Source organism: Taudactylus pleione, unplaced genomic scaffold, assembly GCF_031769625.1.
Source record: "Taudactylus pleione unplaced genomic scaffold, aTauple2 ptg000380l, whole genome shotgun sequence".
In the NCBI taxonomy this organism is placed as follows: domain Eukaryota; kingdom Metazoa; phylum Chordata; class Amphibia; order Anura; family Myobatrachidae; genus Taudactylus; species Taudactylus pleione.
This window is the reverse complement of record NW_028284781.1, coordinates 803,449-824,926: the sequence shown is the minus strand read 5'-3', so window position 1 is coordinate 824,926 and position 21,478 is coordinate 803,449. Positions and strand designations below refer to the sequence as shown.

At 41.5% G+C, this 21,478-nt stretch overlaps 1 protein-coding gene across 1 annotated transcript in view; it reads left to right on the top strand.

Annotated features, from left to right (window-relative positions):
• PTPRN2 (protein tyrosine phosphatase receptor type N2) overlaps positions 1 to 21,478 on the top strand; it is a 1,246,087-nt gene that overhangs the window by 1,159,210 nt on the left and 65,399 nt on the right. The window contains exons 15-17 of the mRNA XM_088445425.1: positions 8,959 to 9,106; positions 11,377 to 11,450; positions 20,077 to 20,154. Of these exons, the coding sequence (XP_088301551.1) occupies positions 8,959 to 9,106; positions 11,377 to 11,450; positions 20,077 to 20,154 (300 nt within the window). The remainder of the gene's footprint in view (positions 1 to 8,958; positions 9,107 to 11,376; positions 11,451 to 20,076; positions 20,155 to 21,478) is intronic.

Here is a 21,478-nt window from a genome sequence, read left to right as displayed (position 1 = left end):
GCTCCTCATGTTGGCCCAGGTAAGTATTGTGATGTCACCAACTCTGAAATGCTATTGTGCCAATATGTAGATTCTAATGTGACTCTTTTCTCATTTTTCCAACAGAGACACAGGCGGATGAGTCTGCTCCAGAGGGAAGCCTTGGGCGCAGAATTTCTGCTGGTTCTGCAGGGGAGGAACCAGTACATCCGGCTGAGGACCCTGCAGAAGCCAGTCCAGGGCGTGCCCCCTCGCAGGCAGTGGGCCTCCTCACAGAACTCAATTTCAAATCGGATTTCCATACGGAGATTCTGCAGAGGATGGACGCCAGTCTGCTACGGGTGGCTGAGGCCCTGGAGCAAAATGCTGCGGCCAACGTGACCATTGGTCAGGCCCTGGCGGAAAATACCAGGGCCAACATCCGCATCGCCGATGCCCTGGAGCAGCTCGTTCGCCAGCACATGGTGGAGCCGACCTCCCTTCCTGCCGGAACATCAGGATCCTCCACCTCTGGCACAACATCAGCCAATCCTCCAAATGTGCCTAGCCCTGTGCCTAGTCCAGAGGCCACAGCATCTGCCTCTGGACAAGCCAGCCCGATGGCATCCCGGACCCGGTCTGGCGCCCACCCTCCCCCATCCAAACGGGCGAAAAAACGGTGACAGCAATGGTGACTTTTCCCACACTCCTTCTGTGCTTGGCTCATATTCCTTTCTGGTCAAAACTTCCCTCTCCTTTCTTGTGAAATGTTTTTAAGTTATTTTTGTACGTTTATGTTATCAGTTATTGATTTTTATTTTATGAAAAAAAGTATCTTTGGCAGAAAAACTAAAACAAAATATTATGCCAATTGTTTTTTGTTTAAACAATAAATTTATGAAAAAAATCTGACATTGTATTGTGACATTATTGGACAAATGGGTTACATTTAATCCTGGCCCTAAAGGCAAAAAAGGACACCAAAAACCATTTCATTTGTATAAAAAAAAGGCCTCTTGAAGGAACGTTTAAAAAAAAACATAACGATGCAAATTCCACATTAAAAAAAAAAAGGGGAGCTAATTAAAACATGATGACTTTATTGTCACAATAGGCCATAAACAACAAATTAAGGCCAAAAAACCCCCCCAAAAATGTACGCCAATTGATTGTGTAATCCTGACATTAGCAGGTATGATTTCCACCTGCGTACGGTTTTGTGCTATCCCAATAAACTGCTTTCCAAACACATACCAAGCCGGTTTTCAATACAACACTAATTGCTTTTGTGACCGCCCGCGATTAATCGCTGCAACATCGTGGAGTCCCGGGACGGAGGAGAAGGCCATCGCCAATGTGGTCGAGTAATCCAGACCCTAAACTGTGCGAGCATTTTGAAGGGAAAGAGGATGTTCCAGTGACGTATGTGACGGTCCGAACACATTTGACGCTCGCATCTGCTAATGTATGTACGCCCCAAAAACGCCTCGCTACGCCTGCGTTTTTCCATCTCCACCCCCGTCAACACCCAAAAACGCCCTGTTCTGTCAATCACATTTGACATGTCACTTCCTGTACGCTATTTTAGGAACAACAGATAAAAAGCTCGCAATCTGCCGTACGCACATGCGCAGTGTAACACCGACGCATGCGTGGTTAGTCAACATCGTAACGCAACGAGCGTACTGCTGTTTGCGAGTGGCTCTGAATGAGGCCCATAGTGCTCAAAGTGAGTGGCCCAGGCAATGCTGGGTTGCACACCGAGGGCTCTAAGCAGCTCTCAAAAGAGCAGAGTGGCATCTTCTAAGCCAGCCCATGTGCAGTGGGCACGCACATCAGTGGCAAACTCAGGATTTTTAAGGGGGGTTTCCATACATTAATATATATATATATATATATATACTGTAGTATACACAATTATTCTTTTTTTTTTTTTAATAACTCATCGAATGGGAAAGTTATTATTATTATTATGATCCACCCAGCGAACTGTGTATGAATGGTTGTGATGTCCTGTTGCACTTCAGGTGTTAGGTACACACACATATAAGCATGGAAAGGTATAGTTCCCCTTCAGATACTGTACCTAGAAGAGATGTGAACTGAGGGCGGAAGTGCAGTTTCCTGCCCACACAGTCCAGCAAAAAAAGATAATTGTCCCCTCGCGTGCTCGCTCCGCTCACCACGCTTCTGGCTCGGTGTCTTGCTACGCTCGCCACATGATTATATTCCCCCTCTATGCCCACTTGAATGGTAGGGAATGACGTTGGACATTGGCTTATGATGTCAGGGTCAATCTACGAAAAGGGATCTAGCTGCTTCCATAAAAGCATATTTATACACAGCATGCATACATATATACACATACACACACACATAAATAAGCATACTTACACACAGCATGCATACATAAGCATACTTACTACAGTGTATATATATATATATATATATATATATATACCGTATATACTCGAGTATAAGCCGAGTTTTTCAGCACATTTTTTGTGCTGAAGAAGCACCCCCTCGGCTTATACTAGAGTCATGCCCGCATGGTACGCAGCTGAGTAGCGTACCATGCGGGCCGCAGTGCAGACTGTGTCTCTGTGACACAGCTGCACCGCGTGTGCAGCGCTGACCGGACGGAGTTCGGTCAGCACTACACACTGCCAAACACATAGCCGCCAATGCCGGCAGCTGTGTGTTTGTTGTAATCAGCAGCCGATGAGAGTCTGTCAGACTCTCATCGGCTGCTGCTGCTCCCACTGCGGGATCCAGCTTCCGGCTCCCGCAGTGGGTAATGGGAGAGACGACACGACGACATCTCTCCCATAATGCAAAGCGGCTGGAAGAGCCGGTAGCAGCGTTGGGACCAGGAGCGGGGTTTCAGGTAAGTGTTTTTTTTTTTTTATTACGTCTCTCTCTACTGGGGGGGGGGGATTACTACTGGGGGCACTACCAGGGGGGGATTACTACTGGGGGCACTACCAGGGGGGGATTACTACTGGGGGCACTACCAGGGGTGTGGATTACTACTGGGGCCACTACCAGGGGGGGATATTACTACTGGGGGCACTACCAGGGGGGGATATTACTACTGGGGCAACTACTAGGGGGGATATTACTACTGGGGGCACTACCAGGGGTGGATAACTACTGGGGGCACTACCAGGGGGGTGTATTACTACTGGGGGCACTACAAGTGGGAGATATTACGACTGGGGGCACTACCAGGGGGGGTTACTACTGGGGGCACTACCAGGGGGGGATATTACTACTGGGGGCACTACCAGGGGGAATTACTTCTGGGAGCACTACCAGGGAGGATTACTACTGGGGGCACTACCAGCTGCTGCATTTGCCACCCTAGGCTTATACTCGAGTCAATAAGTTTTCCCAGTTTTTTGCGGTAAAATTAGGTACCTCGGCTTATATTCGGGTCGACTTATACCCGAGAATATACGAGATATATATATATATATATATATATATATATATATTATGCAATAAACAAAGGTGGCAATCCAAGTCTGATCTCAGTAGGTGAAAAAATAAACAGGTGCTTTAATCAACGTTTCGGGGTCCAGGCCCCTTCCTCAGGATTCACAATAGTGACAAATAACATAACAAACGTAAATACAAAACACTATTGTGCATCCTGAGGAAGGGGCCTGGACCCAGAAACGTCACCTGTTTACTTTTTCAACTACTGAGATGAGACTTGGAGTGCCACCTTTGTTTATTGCCTTGTATTAGGGATGAGCTAGCCCCAGGGAGGCACCCAAGCAAGCTATTGTCATGTTCCTGCTGCCTGCAGAGTGCCAGCTTGTTGGATTTATATACAGTGTATATGTATATATATATTAAATAAAAATGTTAATGTATGGAAACCCCCCATTAAAAATCCTGCGTTTGCCACTGACGGAGGTCATCTATGCTGAGCTCAGCTCCCTCGGTCTCGGTGTATCCTGTGTGGAGAGCTCTCTGCCTGAGGAGCGTCTGTCAATCGCGCTCGCGAGTGGCCTGCGGCAAGTGCAAAGATGGAGACAAAACTGTCTCCATCTCTATAAAACAAATTTGGTCCATCAGGGGGAGTTTCTAGGTACTCAGAACCCCCCCCCTGCGTGCGCGCCTGCACATGCACTGGACATTGCATGCTCAAAAACAACTAGGGTCCAGGGGGGCTAGAGCAGTATCATACAGTATGTATGTTAAAATTCTCAAAATACAATGTTTTTCAATAAGTTCTTAACCTATGGCAACCTATAGTAGTAGCTTATGTATGGACAGCAGGTGGCAGCAGGGAGAAGGCTGTAATGGAAAACAGGATGCAATAAACCAGGGTGAGGTGAAGTCCGTACACATGCACAATGAGCCGATATACTGTATATGCAGATATATCGGCCATCGGCTGTACTGCACAACCGACGCAATGTGTCTGTGAACCATGCCGTTCACAGACTTATTGTCTGTACACACTAGCCAACGCACACACGATATATAGGCCATTTAATTGAACAGCCGATATGTCAGCCAGTGTGTATCCAGCATTAGGTAAGGTCCAAGGAGGACAGGAACAAGCTGGGGGCTTTACTTGAAGCAGGAACTGAAGCAGGTAAGCCAGGAATCCAACAGCAAGCAGGAAGGTACAGGGAGCTGGTAACATCAATGAATAGCATGGACACGATAACTTGCAGGTTTTTTTTATCCTTCTAGGAACCAATCAGTCTGCCTGCTGGAGCCAGCCCCTTGGTTAATGAGACACGCAGCAGCTGCTGGGGCAGAAGTGCTAGTGAACGGCGTCCCGGCTGCCATGGCAACTGCCTGGACCATGACCCCTGCGGCTGACGTCATCTTGTCATCTGGCGTCCCTGGTTGCTAGGTTGCGGTCGAGACTTGAGCCACTGCAGCCAGCGCGGCGGCTCATAACACTTTTCCTACTAAACTGTATCAGCCAATGCAGATCAGGATCACTGTGTACTTTGTGCTCCTCTGTCTAGCTCTGTAGTATCTTTCTTACCCCCCAATAGGTTTGGTGATATCATTCTTGAGTCACTTAACCATCTGATAGGTGGCACAAGAATTGCATGTTGCTACTTGTACCCATGGATGGACAGGCTTATTTAACCTGTGGATCTCCAGTTGTAGAATTACAAGTCTTAGTATGTATTGCCAGAATATGCTAGTACTTGCAGTGGGATGGGTATGGGATGTCGGTGCTCGGGATCCTGGCGGCCAGAATCCCGACAGGGTTAGAAAACACTTGTCGGTCAGTATTCTAATCCTCCTCCTCTCACTACCCTAAACCTCCTTCCCCGATGCCTGACACTGACCTCCCCCCGAGTGCCTAAACCTAACCTCCCCCTTCCTGCACCCTAAACCTAACCCTCCCCCCGTAATGCCTAACCCTAACCCTGCCCCCAACCCAGCTACTTACCTTCGGGATTTTGACAAGTTACGGGATTCCAACGGCGGAATTCTGAGTGCCGGAATCCCCGCAGTCGGGATATTGACCGCATCCCCTTGTGGTAGCACAACAAATATTTCCTAATTAAAACAATATTTTGTCACAACTATGCATCTACAAAAACAAGCCTTTAAAATTTGCTATATTCTAATACAGTGGTTCCCAAACTTTTTAGAATCACGGCACCCTAGAGTATCAGCATTGTTTTCACGGCACTTCTAAAGCTGGCCACACACTAGACCAACTTACATCCAACCACCCAACTAGTTGATTGGTTGGAATGAAAATCTGGTAAGGTATGACAGCAAATGACAATCAGCAATTTGCTCCCAAAAGCCGGAAAATGGACAAAAACTGCTGTTTGAACAAATTGTTTGGATCAAACATTTAACAAACTTGTCTGACGACCATTTTCATTTGTTTTCTGGCATTTAGGAGCAACTTGCTGATCATCGGATACTCCTATACATTACCAGATGTATAGTTCCAACCAATCCACTAGTTGGATGGTTGTATGAAAGTTGGTCTAGTGTGTGGCCAGCTTTAGCCAGAAGTTTGTTATTGAGAAATTCAGGAAAAAAATTATTAAATAAATTGTTCTTTCCTATCATCCTTAGGTTTAGTTATGTGGTGGAGGACAGGTTTGTTCTTCTGTTTGTCTACATGTTTACATTATGATGACCATAAATAATTTGATTTGGTACTGGACCACCATCCTGAGGGGGAAGCAATCGGGAAGCCGACTGCCTAAATACCGGCAGCCGGCTTCCCGACTGTCTTATCCCTGGGTGAAATGCCGGGCGTCTAGATGTAGACGCCCTCATTTCCCCGACGCCGGGAGACCGGCGCCCGGCATCACGATCGTAGTGATGCCGGGCGCCGCGAGCGGACAGCCGCGGGGGGGAGGGTTAGGTTTAGGGCTCCCGGGGGGGACTTAGGGTTAGGCACCCCCCGGGGGACTTAGGTTTAGGCAGCGGGGAAGGGGGTGGTTAGGGTTAGGCACTTAGAGGGGGGATTAGGGTTAGGCACTTGGGGGGAAGTTAGGGTTAGGCACCCCTAAGGAGGGTTAGGGTTAGGGGGGTTAGGTTAGTGTATACTTACCTATCCACGATCAGGATTTCCAGCACTGTCGGGCTTCCGCTGCTTCGCACTCTGCTCCTGTCGGGCTGCCGCTGATGGGAATCGAACCCATTCCATCCTGAGGCACCCCTGCAAGAGTCCTGAGGCACCCCAGAGTGCCACGGCACACAGTTTGGGAACCACTGTTCTAATAGAATGTACTGTGCTATTTTCCCAGTGAAACGGAAAGTGGGTTTGTACTTTGTGTTAAGCAGTTGTCAACTCTTGTCATCAATGCTGCAATCAAGCCAGATTTCATGGATATTCCTGTGTTAGCAAAATCCTTTAATCTGCTTCAGTCGTTTGACTAGGCCATCTGTGTTGAAACAGGGAGTTAATTAAAATCTGGTGTGTTTGCAACCACCCATAAGAACCATTGAATTATGTGTGTTAACTCTTAAATCGCCTGTGCTTTAATTGCCTGGCACAATTTGTAATGCATTCAAAATTAAATCCTTTACAAGTGGGAATATTAGATTATAAGCACTTATTGACTTGCACTGGGCACCAGGACCAGTTTCCCCAAGCTGTGTAGGTGACACTCAGCAGAATACATTTCATATGCTATCTGTGACTGAGTTCCGCCAGACATTTCCAACTCCTGTTACAGACATCAGTATTCTGCATGTCTAATAACTTAATTGAAACATAATTAAAATCAGTACTGTAAGTGGCATTTGAGGGTACTATGAATTTATTTACCAATCAAATATTCTAATTAGTTTTTTTTTCTATTTTAGTTAATAGAAAGGGCACAGTACTCAACCTCCACCAGGGCTGTTTCATGCTGTGGACACAAATTATCAAACAGCAGGTTCGATGAAGAGGCACAAAAGATGCCAACTGGCATTCGCCCTTGATTACAATATCAGGCCCCTCAGGCATCCTTGGAAAATTTTGTGAATGATAGCATGCTTGGTAATTCTTACTTCCATATGCAATGAGCTAGCAATGTGGAAATTTGTTGCACTTAAAGAAATGTTAAAAAAACTAATGGTGGGTAGCATATGATTTGATCCAATATTGTATGCAAAAATAGTGTTTTAAGTGTTGTAAGCAAATGAATAATACAATGTTTATCCATATGGATACATATTATTTAAGATAGGAAACTCCACAGCCCAGAATTTAAATAACTTGATGGGTGTAAAATTGTGGACTTGTTAATTATACAGGTGCCAATTAACTTGAAGTAGGACGAGTTTTGCAGGGAAGAACTTTCTGAGTGCCACGCTACCTAGCCTGGAGCAATAGCAAGCTGATTTCCTGGCGAGTATCTTCTTCTCTGGGGTCACGGATCACAATACTGAGGACTTTAGGTCCCAAATTCTTCAGTTCTTAGGTCAGATTAGTCAACAGAAGTGACAGCTGCTTAAAGGACCAGATCAGATCCAGGGTCCTGGCCATTTTACTGCACATCTGTCATGATGAACTTAAACAGTTGTTGCGTGCTGGAACAGTGGAACTATTTGTAGATGTAATTAATACAGCAGTATGAAACAGCAGTAAATGGAATTGGAGCATTGGTTAGTGGTGCCCATTTAATTTACAAGTTTTCAAAATTGATATGTAAGTAAGACACAGACTAGTAAGGAGAAGTGTCCAGCAAGGTTAAATGACAACTATACTCCAGAAATGACATTTTTAAATATAAAACAACAGGTATTGTCTAGTGTTCACCTGAATTTCACTGCAGAGGCCATGTTATTTGGTGTCGAATATTTTTCATATTATACAGTCATTTAATTATATTATGGGCAGCACCATTTTTGCATGGGTTTCCACCGTGTCCCCCGTTTTCTTCCACACTCCCAAAACATACTGGTAGGTTAATTGACTGTTTACTAAAATGTACCCTAGTGTGTTTGTGTGTTAGGGAATTTAGATTGTAAGCTCCACTTGGGCAGAGACTGATGTGACTGGCAAATATTCTCTCTATAGCACTGCATATATGGTGGCACTATATAAATAAACAATAATAATAATAGCCCAGTTTGCTATTGTTGCATATCGGTCACAAGCAGAGAATGTACGGGTGCTGTTAATAATGTCACTTTGAGAAAAAACTTAATTTTGTCATTATTATCATAACATAATATAGCACTCAGCGCACAAATGTAATACTACTCATTACCATAGCCATCAAAGATGCAGGAATGGCCATGGGGAGTGCTAAAGGGCTCAAGACGTGTGTTTCTCTTTTATATCTTGTGCTATTAGTTATAGCTGTGTGATGCCACCTATGGCTGCTAAAAGAAGTCCAAATGCAAAATTTTCACGAGAATCATGAAAGTACTAACATCTTATTAATAATCCCATTCATTGGGAACATCGTAAAGTGCAGCAACACAATCATTTAAATGCAGATTGATTGTTCAAGCTTACAGCACATAACAATGTATCTGCTTTTATTCTAGTCTTATATGGAAGATCACTTGAAGAATAAAAATCGTCTGGAGAAAGAGTGGGATGCTCTGTGCGCATATCAAGCAGATTTGAATGCAACACTCATTGCTCTGAAGGAGGAGAATTCTGCCAAGAATCGATCTGTCACTACGGTAGCATGTATGTATTGCTTTACAGCTACTTGGCGAATGGCTAATTGGTGAATTTACTCTTATAAACTGCCCAAGGTGCTTTAAGAACTTAGTGGAGACAGAGAAAAGATCACATTAGCTGGCCCTTATGTTTCTTTGCAAAGAGTTAGTGGTATAGTCAGTGCAGTTAACTGTATGTCCCTAAAGTAGGAGAACAAAATAAAAAATGTTCTTTGTATAAGGGCACCATGTTTCACATTTGGTGGTGATTCATGCTGAATTGCGTCATCATGGACCACCCCCTCAATTCACAATGCCGGTAATCGCGGCATTATGTAGTGGAGGTGGAGCCACAGTAATGCAAACATGTCATCATGTCCATTGGCCTGATCACTTTGCCGCACCATGGCCCCTCGCTGAGACAAAGGGGGCAGCCAGTACGTCTGCAAGTATGCATCAAACTTCTAGTATTTATAGTCAGACTTGGTTTTGAGTAAATCATGAAGATTTTGGCCCCATGATGAGACTCCTAGTCACTGACAGCCTTGTACCAGCATGAGTGCATATGAGAGAGTATGCTGCTGCCATATTGTGTTGGTTTAGCATTAAGCTGTGCTATGTTACAGGTGACACATTGTATATAGGGTTTCGTTCTGATCAAAGTGAATAGTTATACACATTACCAACTGAGTATGTACAAATCAACAAACTTTGTTAAAAGTAACAAACAAACAACAAACAACAAAAACAGTATATACTCAACTTATGTCTATGACCTGTGTATCATCTTCTTCATAAGATGTAGTTCATCTGGAGAGCCCTCTTTTCTCAACACCCAGATCTTTCAATTTACATTGTAAGCACCCTACTGCAGTCTCAGGTCCTGACAAGAACTGAGGGCTAATGTGTATGGACCCTGCATATGTACTAGGTTCTGGGTGTTGGCTTTCGGACATTAATACCATATTAGTTACTGGGTACCAAGCTCTAGCTGGTACAACATAGCTTTGACCATTCTTATCTCTTGCATATGTGCGGAAAGCATTCACATATAACCAAGACAAAGAAGTACAGTATTGAGGTGTCCTAGGATGACTAGAGTTACACTGTCTTCCAAAGCCCCTTTGTCTAGAATATGGGCATCGTTATCATAATGCTTAGTGTCTCTACATCTTTCACAATGCTCATTCTGTTGGAATGTGGCTCACTGTCTACTGCTAACACCATATAAGGTTTTAAGGGCCCATTATACATCTCTGCTAATGTCAGGTACAACTAGGCCCCTCAATATATGTCTTGTTTGACCCTGAAGGTAATGGCCATTCTCAGCATGAATACAATCTCTTTTTCAAACCTCAATGGGGCCCCAACATAGGTAGCATGTAGAAATCACAATTATGAACCCTATGGTAACACACATGTAATGCAAAATGAAGACAATGGCTCTAGAGAGAGCCAAGAGAACACAAGTGAGTAAATTGGTATAAATTTCTCAGCTCACAACACCGATTAAAATATGAAGAGGAGAGCACTTTACCATAGTAGATGAATGCAGCAACCAGCAGGTGCAACCTGAAGCAGGAAGGACATGAAAGGACATGAAAAGTGATAATGGGTGATAGTTTGGTGTAGTGCAGTTTTCACATTATACAACCATTCTACTTTGTTGATAAACCCAATAATTATTAATGATCATTTGGTGACACTACCCACTTAGAACTGTAGATGGTAGTCTGTATTTGAAATTTGAAGACCATCGTTTAAGTGTCTTTCTTTCCAAGTAGAGCATCTTTTACATGTTGGCAGGTTACTTGTGTACTGTAAATCTGAATGAAATGTTCTCTAGTTGAATTTTCAAGAATTTAGACTTAATAGATCATAGAGTCAGATTCTGGTCAGATACATTGTCTAGCATAGTGTATCTAACAGTATATGCAAGGGAAGAAACTGTCTATGTAGTCCCCTGAATATGTCCATCTACCACCATCGTGCCACCTGCCCAACATCTGTACATTTGGAATATAGGTGGTATAGGTACAGTATGGTCCTGCAGGTTTAAAAACCATTGTGGTTGGTAGCTAACATTGTGGCCGAGGGCAGACAGACTTATGTCTACTGCATATAAACCATCTCCATTTAAGGACAGTCTTATCACTTTCAAGATTTAGTTTATCTCACTAAAGGGATAAGTTAGTCTATATTGGTCTATTAATTGTACTTTAAGGGGTAAATGGGATCCATAAAGATGTTGATTTCATTTAATTATGCTTAATAATTGTGCCATTTTTTCCTTTATAGATGACCACAACAGAATTATTCTAAAGGCAGAGAATAGCCATGATCATTCTGACTACATCAATGCCAGCCCCATAGTGAGTATTATGCTGCTCCCTGTTATTATCTCACAGCTTTATTAGGGCCTGGTTAACATTCTGTTGCTAAATTATCTTTGTTGCATGTTGCTCCATTACCATTCTCCTATTGGGTTCATTTATGAGGAACACATTTAATTCAGGTAATTTTTTTTGTCAAAGTTGCCACGGTAACAGGTAACAACCTCTTCATGCAGAGAAATACAATCTCCTTTTTACTTAACTTTCACTGGCAACCCTCCTCACCTGGAGAAGCAGATCAGCGGACATGCAAATGGTATCAGCACATATATGTACTGCACTCGGCAGAGAACCGGCCCTGCAAAAACATACACTCCCCCAGGCAAGCAAATCCTGTGCTAAGCAAGATTAGGCAGGTTTCACATTTTGGGGGATATGTATCAACCCTTGGAGAGAGATAAAGTGGAGAAGTTGCCCAAAGCAACCAATCAGCTTCTGTCATTTATCTAGCACAGTCTATGAAATTATAGAAGATGATTGGTTGCTTTGGGCAACTTCTCCACTTTCTCTCTGTCCAAGGCTTGATACATGTCCCCCTATGACAGAGAGCTCATGTTAACATGTGACAAGCCTGGCTGCTGATTGACATTTTCGTAGGAGAAACCCCTTGTTGGTAGCCTCCTTGCTTTAGTGGTACCAGCCCAGGCAATAGCACTTTTTTTTGGATTTTGTTTTTTACTTAATAATTAAAAAAAAAAAAACAATTAGGGATTGATAATGAAGATGACTGGCATTTCTTTATTCCTGCAAAATCAACACACAGTCATACTGTACCTTAATGTCTCATATTTACAGTGTACAAAATACACACATATAGTTGCAATTTTTAAGGTATAGGTACACCTACATTTGCGCAGCATAATTGAGGTCGATGGCATGGTGGCATTGTGGTTAGCATTGTTGCCTTAAGGTGGGTACACACCTGACAGATATATATGCAGATTGAATGATCTGCAGATATATCTACAGATGAGGGCCGTTCATACACAATGAACGTCCATCATCTGCTTGTGCCCTTGGGTTCCAGGGGGTTGTACCCGGCGGCCAAGGGGCGTTTCGGGGGCGTGTCACACCCCTCTCCTCGCGGCTGCCGCTGTGTGTGTACGAGTGGTCTGCAGACCACCCGTACACACTTGCCGTTGGACAGATATGTCTGCAGACATATGTGTCCATCGGCTGTGCAGCACAGCCAATGCCATATGTCAGTGAACGGCGACCTTCACCGACATATCACGGGTATACACTGGCCGACGGGCAGCAGATACATTAGCCGATCAATTGATCGGCCAATGTGTACCCAGTATTACATCATTGAGGTCATGAGGTGAATTCCCGACCAAGGCCCCATCTGCATAAAGTTTGTATGTTGTCCTCACGGGTTGTGTCTGGGTGCTCCTGTTTCCTCCCACAATCCAAAAAGTAAACATGCTGGTACGTTCATTAGCTGCTGTCAAAAATGAATTCTATTTTGTGTACATGTGCTAGGGTAAGATCAACTTGGGCAAGGACCAATGTGAATAACTAATTATTCTCTGTACAGCACTGCGTAATATGTGTGTGTGCTGTATAAATATCTGTTAAATAAATAATTTTAATAAATATATGAGGCCCAAAATGAGTAGAAAGAGTTGTATTAGTGAGAGAATGTTGCATTTGCCCCACAGGTACAGTATAAAACATACATTTTGAATAAAAATTCAATTGAAATAAGGACACAAATACTATCACTATTGAGAACTTGCATGATGCTTACAAAGGAGCATATAATCACTCTTATTTCCATAATAAATCTGTAACAATTGTCTTTCACATCCTTCAATTTTGATAGCATTCCCTTTTAATACATCAGTCGACGATGGCAACTTGTTTAAAATATGTTATATTTTTCGTCCATTATTTATTAGCTACCTCTAACTGTGATAAAGTAGAACTGTATGATTGTAACCATGCATATTGGACAATCGGCACAAATTAGAAATTGCCTAAATTCCAGCCTATAAAATAGATGTGTTGATCTAGTTATATGTCACTAAAACCATCTTCCCAGGATCAGAGTTGGTAGATAAACCTCTTTCAGCTCTCAGACCACCCACCGATTTAATCCCAAGTGAGCTTTTCTCTGTTCCAGAAGCCATAAGTTTAGCTTCAGTCGTTACTTTGAAGTTACAAAGATCTTCTTACAGAGATTCCGCTACTTTAGGGAAACTTCTGGTTGCGTTTAAAATAAATACAACAGGTCAAATTTACTCAGAATGCTGATATCACCAATAGCGGGAGGACTGGAAGGCTACCTTCTCATAACTATTCTCCCAGACCACCAAATGGCAGTCATTACTGTGTACCTACTCTTGGTTCATTTTAAAGGTTGATTCCATCATTCACTTACTTTTACCATCGTATCCATACTAATTAACCAACCCCTATTTTTTTAATAGAATTCTACAGCCTGCCTCCACGTCTTTAAAAATTATTGTACCTGTAATAGCCTAAACTATCTTAAAATGTTTAGTCATTGGCAGCCATTAGGGATGACCCCTCTACCCACTGTGTCACCCCCAACATTAGGCATATCAAAGTACCAGTGCAAGATCGATTCACCCTATAAGTTTGAGAAGATCACTTCCCATACTTCATTTGTATGCAGGAAGACAAACTGCCAGTGTGAGTAGATAGTTCAGAGTCCCTGACGTTGCATATGATGATACAGTTGGTGAGGAGCTTGCATACCAGAAGACAACCAGCCAAGAAATAGAAAGCACATTAATGCAGGTGCCAATCGGTACATGTAACTTAAAAGTTAATTTAATTAGGGTAATACTATAGTTAAAATGAGAAAAAAAAGTTGATTTAGCCTTATAAAAGTTATCTTTAGCTTTATATGAGTCATTGTTTCATTTTAACTAATTATTATTCTTCGTGTTTAAAGCAAAATGTCAGAACCTTTTTCAGCTATACAATTATAAAGTTTATTTTAGTTCTGTGTCTTTGCATCAGTTTCTATAACTTCTAGGTGTTTGTTTACGAAGCATCGGGTTGTAAAACTCAAGGCTTCTGATCGTATTTATGCACCATATTTTAAAGGGCAATGCTTTTACTAGCCATGTCTTGCTATTACAAACATTGGACCTCATTCAGAGGCGGTCGTTAGATGCAAGCGGTTGCTCTGAATGAGGGCGGCCGCTTGCATCTTGTAGTGCCGCCTCTTGGTCGATTGCTAAGCTGTGGGTTACCACCCATAGCTCTAGCGACCGACCAGGGCGATGGTCGCGATGGTCAAAACCATTGCGATCATCGGGGCTTGCGACGAGACCCTAAGGTTGGGTCTCGGCACTCGCAAGTCCCAGGGAGCTTCCTGCTCTGATCGAGCAGGAAGCTCCCCACTGACATCACTGCTGATGTCAGTGGGTCCGCCCCCAAACGGCAAGCGTTCCTTTGGGAACGCCTCCATTTGGCCGGCCACGTCCCCTGTCCGCCTCCCAAATGGGGCTAGCTGTCACTCACCATCGACAGCTCGCCCGCTTTGGGTGCGAGACCCCTAGCAACGGAGCGCCCGTCGCTAGCCGGGTCTCGCACATGCGCACGTCGGAGCCGCACATGCGCACGTCGCTAGCCGGGTCTCGCACATGCGCACGTCGGACCCGGTTTCGAGCACTCAACGCTTGCGACCGGATCTGAGTGACCCCCATTTTCCTATATCCGGCATAAACAACACAACCCAACCCTTTGTAAATAAGCCCCCTAGAAGCACAGTGTTTTCTGATAAACCATTGTGATTGCAAATAGGAGGCTGTTTTCAGACAATGCTATTCGTATTCTGACTGACTTTACATATTGAAGTTGCTTTTCTGCAATTGTTTGAATCAGACAATGAAATGTATATAGACCTTTTCTGTGTACTGTAATAAGACCAAAAGACTAGACTGCTATTTGTTTTTGTGTTAATCAAACCACTTAATAGATTGAACTGCAGGTCCTTTTTCATTCACAGAACTATTGATGAGCTTGTTATCGACTTGTGATTGATTCACAAATTGATTTAGTTTCTTGTGCTTCTAGGAAAATGCTCTAGTTACATGTTTTTCATAGATTTCTACTTCTCCGGGTTCTCACAATCTGAACTTAATCTAATTTATTAGGGCCGTGATTTTATCTTTCTACAAATAAACATTCTACAAGGATTTGGTCATTAACATAGAGTAGGAATAATCATGTTCAAGAACAATAGCTAATTTCAGAACCCAATCTTGCTAAATCAAAATTTTATCTAAAAAAATACTATTAAGGTATATTTCAAAGTAATTATTATTTAAGGTGATGCAAAGAATGGATTTAAAAATATAGTCATAAAAATAACCCAAACCACTCCACAGTTATTATACATATAGTTTGCTTAAATATATTAGAAGTCTTTTTGTAGATTAGTTTTAGGATTCATTTTAATTATTGGTGTTATTATCATTTAACAGTTACATTAATACATTTATATTCTATTACCCTGGGATTCCCAGAAACTTATTAGCTAACTTTTATTGTCCACAAGTTCCTGCTATTGGGAGCAGATCATTTGGTTGCTCAAATTTAGGTTCCTCCATTTAGACAGAAATTGATTTTGTTAGCAGTGTATTTTAATACTTGTTGGTTTGGACTATTGGTAATTTGTGGGAGAGACATTTGACTTCCAGTGAGTCTACACTACATTCATATGGTGCCCAGTTCATAGGATTTGACCTAGAGATTGGAGCTTGTGCTAAAGCTGGGTACACACTGAGCGATGTGTACACAGCCGATATGTCTGCCTGACGTGTACACATCAGAACGAGGTAATGAATGACGAAATAATACCTTGTTCTGTCCTTCATTACCTGCAATGGGGCTGCTTGCGATATCGTCCGGGTGGACATGCAGCACAGCCGACCAGACAATGTCACAAGTGGCTGCAGGAGCACACATATTGGCCGTACACACCGACATATCATGCCGACATTGTCTCAGTTTGTACCCAGCTTGAGATTCGAGGCTATGTAGATATTGGGGCCTAAAAATAGGAATTGAGGTTACAGATTTGTTACTGGGGTTAGATCCCCAAATGAACTGCAACCCTATGTCCTTATCTATATTTTGAAAAGTCAACTTGGAAGATTAGTTTGGCCTAATGTGGTGTAGGGTCTCAGGCATAATCCTAGGAAGAGAACAGAAAAGGACACAGCAGGCAGAAAGTAAAAACCACACTGTCACTGAACCTATGTATTTATTTACAGGCTGCCAAATAATTCTTAATCAACAGCCAGGATGGTAGGTTTCAATACACAATGTTTCAGGTAGACATTCATGGGAATGATGGAGCCAAGGCAAGGTATAGCATATACAGAGAGAGAGAACTTTTATTGTCATAAGGAATCCCAAGCTTGTATTACTTTTATTGGAGAATACCATGTAGCAGGTCCTATGAGTGACAAGTGTTAGTCTATTATCCCATAGCTTAAACTAGACCAGTCTTTTTTTCTAGCAGTATCCCTAGTGTAGACACTTTACTTAGAACTTAATTATGGCACCCTTATTAGGTGGAGTATACTAATATTACAAATAAATAAATGGGCCGCGAATATTTTTAGAAATTAGGAATGTGGCACATATATTAATAATACTTTATAAGGGGGCACAGATATTTATTGTAAATCAGAAGCAGAAAGATGAAAAAGTGCCAGGGCTATGCCACAGAAAAAACAAAGCTAACTCACCCGTTATCAGATGCATGTTCTGGCGGCTCCCTTACCCTGTCACATGCTCGTCATTCACTTGTTGATGGGAACATATTAGTGCTGTCCCCTTTCACTCCCATTCAGTTCTGTGTGGCCAGTGTCAGGACAACGCCTGTGAAGTTTGTACGAGCGGCACTGGCGGGAATATGTTGACTGATTCGGCCGTGGGCAGTGGATTTGGATCACCCACTAGGAGCCAGACATTGGTTGTCCAATGGGTGCTTTGTCTGGAGGCCTCCTGAGGGACAGGTACCCCTTGTGCCTTATGCAAGCCTATCCAAAGACATATGTTACTGGTTGCTGAGGATGCCTGAGGGTCTCCATTCATTCATTCATTCATTCATTCATTCATTCATTCAATCATTCAGCTATTCAGCCATTCATCCAATCTTTTATTTATTTTGATGGTTAGGATGTTAGTGAGTGGGTTTTTAGTTTGAGGCTTGGTGGGAAGGTTTATTATTTTTAATGGGGGTCCTCATGCCTCAGTTTTTCACTAGCTCCTAGTTAATTGATAGTTGAAATATGATGCAGCCCACAAAATGTCCATTTCCACTTTCTGTAGATCACCAACACATTGTCATTTTTTCCCCACTCTTCATACTTCTCATGGTTTAGCTGTAATTATATTTTGCATTTATAAGCAGATGGCATATTTCCCTGTTCTGAAATCATTATGTTTGCCACGTTCCAGATTGCAGTTTTGTGACAGTAGCTGATTAGCGCTATAAGGAGACGAGTGGCCTGTGTGTGATGTAGCAGATAGCTAAGATCACTGACGACACTGCTCAAATCTGCATTGATTGTCGCTGCTTCTGCCTACCAGACCTTGAATGGCTGAATGCGTAAAGCAGCCGCTCCTCATATTTATTTATAAAATTTAAATGACAGCATAATGACATCTATGCAAGTAAACATACTGTATGTCCCCATTTACTTGGTGTGTTGTGCCGAAGAACTTTACACTAATAAACTCAGTTTGTTACTTGCCAGCTCATAATTACATTTATTTGTCGTCTTTCAAAGCAAGAAAGCCAGATTTAGCAGCTTAACAGTGTTTATTGACAACAATTTTGAGTTATTCAACCTGCACTATATAATTATTATTGTCCCCACGTTACATGTTTGTAGTTTAGGAATGCTAGGGCTTAATGGGGTGGATGAGGGCATAACCTGATTTTTCCAGTTTTGCGAATCATGAATGTTGACAGCTATTATATGACACAATCTAAAACTGATTTGATGAGAATTCAGGAAAAAAAAAGACTTTGATCTTAGAACTTGTGGTTTCTTCATGTGCCTAAAAATAGGATAAAAAATACACATATACTTATATTTTATATATGTCTGTTGCTAAGAACATGGAGAAGTGTTAGAGAGGTCAATTACCCCATCTGCCCCTTACATGTATTTAATTTCATGTAGTTAATTTTAAATAATGTAACCAAATGTATTAATTAAAAATGTTTAAATTGTTTTATTATTAGATGCATAAATAACAGCCTCCACAGAATCAAGATCATGCAAAGAATAATAATAAATAATGAACACTGCTTTAATTTAGGAAAACATTTAAAGCTTCCTACCACTGGAAAGAGATGTTGTGAGTCCCTTCCTTCAGACCCTTCCCCTTACATTCTCATTTCCACTTGAATAGAAACAGTAGTCACTATCTTCTCGACCCCACAGGCACGAAGAGGTAGAGCCACTGGTAGAGATTCAAACATATGTGAACTTGGGGTGTGCACTTACAGTCACTCCTAATCCATTTAGTCATTGTTTTCAGTTCACACTCCTTCATGGAAAGCTGAATATTAGCAAATGATTCCTCCTTCCAAGTACATTTATTCTTAGATTTACTTATGCTTCTCTTTACAGTTAGAGAAAAGGTCTCAAAAGAGAGGCCTCCACTGGACCTCCACTTTTTGAGGAAGCTAGTTTGTGAAAGACACTTCAGTTTGGGCATAATCCTTCTTTAAGGCACAAAAAAAGTTAAAAATACTATTCATAAAAAAACAATTCAGTGTGAATGTTCAAAAAAATATCCAATGTATTTTTTCCATGAAATAAAAATTCATACTTATGCTTAACCATAAATTAATCTGTTTCTGCATGAATTGCAGTGTAGTAAAGTATATACCAATACATCATTTCAATTGCTGAATAAATCAAGAATGTTTTCCAGGCAGCGAAAACTTATTATCTGATAGGTTATATAAAATATTCTCCAGGAATTACAAAAAGTACCAGTGAGGCAATTCAGTCTGGGTTTCAATATTTATACTAAAAATGGAAATCCTTTCAAGGTGTCAAAATCATTGTTTCTGGACTACTTGATTCTCCTGAAACAAATAGACATTGGAAAAAAAAACAGATTTAGAAAATCCTTTATTTCCACGTAAGGCAGTTGAAATATTACTTGACAATTATTGGCAAGTCTCCTTTGAGGTTTAATCATACAGAAATGTTATTTCAGTTATTTGCATTTTAAGCTATCTCCAGTCTCTACTAACTCAAATGCCAGTTCCAATACTTTCAAGACATTCTCATAAAATAAAACAATCTTCCACCATAGAAATTATTTAGAAATAAAAAAAAAGAAGTAATCCATCAATGTAGCTTTAATTGGGGATACGGGACCACTTGAACCCAATAACTGATAATGATGAGTGATGGCCAACAAATATTTCAGGACTACTGAGTACAACTATTACTTCCAGTTTTATAAGTAAACTTTAAATTAGCATTGACCTGAGAATTTCTGTATCCAGCGGTTATCCATAATTTAACAGTTCTACATCTGATTTATCATTTGTTATATTGAGATGTCAATATTCCTTTTGCAGATGGATCATGATCCGAGAAACCCTGCTTACATTGCAACACAAGGACCACTACCTGCAACTGTGGCTGATTTCTGGCAGGTACGATGTCAATCTTCAGTATAAAGTGCATTATGTTTTTTACATCTACAAACATTTTTTTCACAAAAATATCACTAATTTGGAAACTATTTAAAAATCATTAGTAGTATGGGGAGGAACAACCCTAAAAATAAGTTTATAGCTATCCGAATTAGGTCTTTTTGTTATTTCAAATCAAAGGCAGTAAGCTAGTATGAAATGAAAAAAATTAAATGGATTTCGTAAAAGTTATAAGACAATAAATGACGTTGACGGTGGAATTTATGACATTCACAAATAAATAAGTAGGTATTGCCATATTTTGACAGAATTTGATAAGTTTGACATTGTGATTACGTTAGCTAGGTAATTGGTTGCAAGCTGTTTACCTCTGCTATTTCAGACTGAGAGAAGGCTCTGTCAGTATTCCTAACTAGGCTTAAAGTATTTACTCTCAAAGGCATAACAGTGAATGCTGGAATACCTACTACTACAAGCTGTTATTTTATTGTGATACTTTACTAACTTATTGTAGCATTCAGTGAAATATTTAAGGTATTTGTGGCAAAGTGTTGTCTAAGACCTTATTATCTAGAACGGTTTGCAATTTTAAAGACATTTGAATACACCAACCTGAATGGCCATGAAAGGAATAATACATGACCTGTGGCAGCTGGATACATGGATGTTTGTATCCATGACATAATTTTAATCGTTAGTAGGATGATGCAGGTTTGCTTTATTGTTAATGTGTATGTCCTGTTATTTGTCTTTAAATACTGTACAAGCTGTAGAATGTTTAGTAAAATATTATAGTGCCTATATAGAAACCAAGAAGTACTTTTCTTAATATAAATTAATTCTTAATTTCTAAGCAAAGATTACACATATAATTTTTTTTTATTAAAACACATGTTCTCTTATGGAGATTTTCAGATTACTCTAATTTATGTGTTTGTAGTGTTCATTCCTTCAATCTGTGTTTGTTAAGTAATTTATTTATCTGTTTTGCTTCTTTGTGTTTTTTTTATTACCAAGAGTATCATTATTTAGTTGTGATGGCCTTAAGGTGGGTACACACTATACAGATATATCTGCAGATGATGGTCGTTCATACACACTGAACGGCCATCATCTGTGTCTGGCTGCGGGTCCCAGCGGCCAGGGGGCGTGTCGGGGGTGTGTCCTGGAGGGAGGGGGCGTTTCCCGCCCCCTCCCTGCGGCTGCTGCTGTGTGTATTGCGGCCTGCAGACCGCCCGTACACATCTGCCAATGAACAGATATGTCTGCAGACATATCTGTCCATTGGCTGTGCAGCACAGCCAATGCGATATGTCAGTGAACA